Raw genomic sequence first — 3,344 nt, 5'->3', positions numbered from 1 at the left:
TTGCTGCTGGGCACGGTGCAGGTGGCACAGAATGAGGGCTTGGGAATATCAAAGGTTAAACTGGAAATTTGCTGCCATTACTCCACACCATCCTGCCTCATGCCACCTTCACAGGGACAGTGCTGGCTGGAGCAAAGTACTACAGGGCTTGAAGTTCAGTTGGCAACATGGGAGGCTTCCTGTTCTGGTTGCTGCTGTTGGGTTCTGGCTCTCAGGTGCTGGCTCTTTGCTGAGGAGGAGGGCTGCAGGGGTTTAACTCCTGGCTGCTGCTGCTCACTGCTGTGCTTCTTTCTGCAAACAGCCTCAGGTCAGTGTGCATTATGGGATCTCCTTTGGATTCAACTCTTTTGATCTTATCTCAAGTCCTTATCTCAGCCCAGAGGGGTTTTTGATTCATGTGTGTGTTATTTTTCCCTCCCTTCTGTTTTGGGGAGGAAGAGGCAGCTTAACCTCTTCTCAGCTCTTGAACCTGTTCCAGCCCCAGAGTGGAAAGCCAACAGAAGCTTTCTGAGTTCTTCCAAAGATCTCCATCAGCTTCCCCCTACACCCTCCAACGATCCCAAAAGTCAGTCCTAGGACCATCCAAATCCCAAACACCTAAAATCACCTGAAAGCCCCTGAAGAATGCCTCTGAGATGCCCCTCAAGACTCCTCTGAGAGCCTCATTGTCCCCTCCCTGAACTGGGCACACAGCTCCACCCCATCCCTTGGGAGCAAATACCCCCAAAATTTGGGCATTGAGGCAGGAATATGTGAAATAAAAGCAAACAGAGAGGATTTGGGTAACTTGGGTTTTATTGAGACAATTGGTCAATGGACAGAGGAGAGACACAAAGCACTGGGGAAGAACCAGAGAGACCCTGGCAAAGCCCTGCCCAGCTCCACTGGGAGCTCCAGCTGTGCTGACTCAGCACTGTAATTGTTCTCATTAGCAATAATTGGTGTTCAGAAGGGCAGGAGGTGTTTGTTGCTGGTGTCCCCAGTCCCTGAGAATTACAAAGGAAAAAGGGATGATTTTTGTGCTGGAAAAGTCCTCTCAGAGGGGTTACGATTACCCAACAGATTTTAGGTGGATTTATGCCTCCCCTCCAGTGCAGGCTGCTCTCAGTTGTGGGTGCAGTGGTGCTTGCTGAGGGATCGCTTCTGGGTGAAGCTCCTACCGCAAGCAGCACAAGTGAAAGACTTCTCACCAGTGTGGGTGCGGCAGTGGCAACAGAGAGAGCTCCTCTTGCTGAAGCTCTTCCCACAGTGACCACAGGTGAACGGCTTCTCACCAGTATGGGTGCAGTGGTGGCCAACGAGCGTGCCCCGGTGGCGGAAGCTCTTGCCACAAGCTGCACAGGTGTAGGGCTTCTCACCAGTGTGGGTGCGGCGGTGAACAATGAGATTGCTCCTGTAGCTGAAGCTCTTGCCACAGTCAGGACAGGTGTAAGTCTTCTCACCGCTGTGGATGCGGCGGTGAGCAATGAGAGTGCTCCTGCGGCTGAAGCTCTTGCCACAGTCAGGACAGGTGTAAGGCGTCTCACCAGTGTGGGTGCGGCGGTGAGCAATGAGAGAGCGCCTGTGGGTGAAACTCTCGCTACAGTCAGCACAGGTGTAAGGCTTCTCACCGGTGTGGGTGCGGTGGTGCTCAGAGAGAGTGCGCCTATGGCTGAAGGCCTTGCCGCACTCAGCACAGCTGAATGATTTCTCGCCAGTGTGCACATGACGGTGTTGTGTGAGGTTCCCCATCTGGGTGAAGCCCTTACCGCAGTCGGTGCAGCAGTACGGTTGCTCCCCGCTGTGGATGAGTTGGTGCCGGATGTATTTAGTACTCGTGGTAAAGCACTTGCCGCACTCAGCACAGGGGAACAGATGCTCTCCGGTGTGGATGCGGCGATGAATGGTGAGACTGGAGCTCCGTCTGAAGCTTTTGCCGCAGTCCCAGCAGGTGAAGGCCTTCTCCGTGGTGTGGGTGAGGTGATGTTGCCTAAGAGTAGAGATCTGCCTGAATCGCTTCCCACAGCTGTCACAAGGGAAGGGCCTCTCTCCAGTGTGGGTGCGGTGGTGCTTGATGAGATCAGAGTTCCAGCGGAACCTCTTGCCACAGTCACCACAGACGAAGGGCTGGGAGCCAGGTTGTGGGCAGAGGTGCTTCACTAGCTCTGAGCTACTTGGGAAGCTCTGCCCACAATCAGGGCACTGATTCAGCTCTTTGGGTGACACTGAGGGACCTGCTCTGGCTTCATCCTCCTCCATACATTCCTCCCTCTCATCCTGGTCACCTTCATCATCATCATTATCCTCCTCTTCATAGTTGTCATTCTCAGCATCATCCTCCATCTTCTCCTCTTTTTCCTCCTCATCCTCCTCTACCTTGGGACTGCACATTGGCTTCTCCAACTTGATCTCTGGGTGTTGCTTCTTGCCTGAGTCCTTCTGTGAGGCCATACTGTGGGAAGGAGGGGTCACAGCTGTGCAATAGGGAAGATGGAAGCACCTGAGCCCAGGATCTCAAACCCTCAGATCCTGCCTGGGTCATGACACTCCCTGACTCCCAACATCCAGCTGGAGAAGACAATGCAGAGGGGACCTCAAACCTTCAGTTTCTGCCACAGTATGGGCACAGACCTCCAATACCTGTGCTGAGACCCCAGGTTCCTGTGATCAGTGCCCTGAGGTACCCTGAGGCTTACAAGTGGTCTTGTCCCACTCTCCTCGACCCTGGTGGCATTGGCAGGGTGGTTCCTGGCCCAGCCCTGTCCTTTGATCTCCCCTAGCTCAGACAATGGAGGCAGCAGCACTGAACAAGGAACACCAAACCACCTCCAACCTTCTCCCACCACCTTCCAAATCCCAACCCCCAAACATCACCTCCTGCTCACAACTCACCCCAGCAGCCTGGAGCATTCATCAACTCCCACAACACCTGATGTGCCTCAGAGCTCCTGGAGAGGTGAAATATGCTGCACAGGAGGAGGTGGTGGAGGCTAGGAGCTGCCCTGGGGGCCTAGGATCCTACTGCTTCCCCACTCTGGGTTTCTTACCTGTTGGGCTGCTCCAAGGGACAGATCTGCAAACTCTGCTCTTCCACAGCACACAGGGGCAGGGATGATGGAGAGAGGACTCAGCCCATGCCAGAGAGAAGCAAAGGGCTCAGAGGAAAGCACTGACCTGCAAGGGATGGCTCAGCACTGCCCAGGACCAGGCAGCACAGCTCAGTCTTGCTGGGGGCAGCTCCCAAGCCCAGCAGCACAGCCACAGCACACAGCCAGGGCTGCTCAAGATGGGAGGCCTCAGCAAGTACAGACTCAGCTCCTTGCACAGCACATAGTCCCCAGCACATAGCTGCAGGCCAGCACCAC

The 3,344-nt window shown here is 54.7% G+C and overlaps 1 protein-coding gene across 5 annotated transcripts; it reads right to left on the bottom strand.

Annotated features, from left to right (window-relative positions):
- Positions 1-786: 786 nt before the first annotated feature.
- Positions 787-3,126, bottom strand: LOC137461115 (zinc finger protein 135-like). 5 transcript variants are annotated; one of them, XM_068171006.1, is made up of 3 exons: positions 3,027-3,126; positions 2,872-2,945; positions 787-2,453 (listed from the first exon to the last, which is right to left on the bottom strand). In XM_068171006.1, exons 2-3 carry the CDS (start codon positions 2,891-2,893, stop codon positions 1,105-1,107), a joined length of 1,371 nt encoding a protein of 456 aa, XP_068027107.1. In that variant the 5' UTR covers positions 2,894-2,945; positions 3,027-3,126; the 3' UTR covers positions 787-1,104. The 5 variants fall into 5 exon arrangements, with proteins under 5 accessions (XP_068027107.1, XP_068027106.1, XP_068027109.1 ...); XM_068171005.1 differs by having other exon boundaries at positions 2,872-3,126; XM_068171008.1 differs by having other exon boundaries at positions 787-2,431; positions 2,872-3,126.
- Positions 3,127-3,344: the final 218 nt, after the last annotated feature.

This window comes from Melanerpes formicivorus, unplaced genomic scaffold, assembly GCF_026170545.1.
Source record: "Melanerpes formicivorus ecotype bairdi unplaced genomic scaffold, bMelFor1.0.p_v2 SCAF_1137, whole genome shotgun sequence".
Classification (NCBI taxonomy): Eukaryota; Metazoa; Chordata; class Aves; order Piciformes; family Picidae; genus Melanerpes; species Melanerpes formicivorus.
The sequence above is the reverse complement of the archived record's forward strand: the minus strand, read 5'-3'. Positions and strand labels throughout refer to the sequence as shown.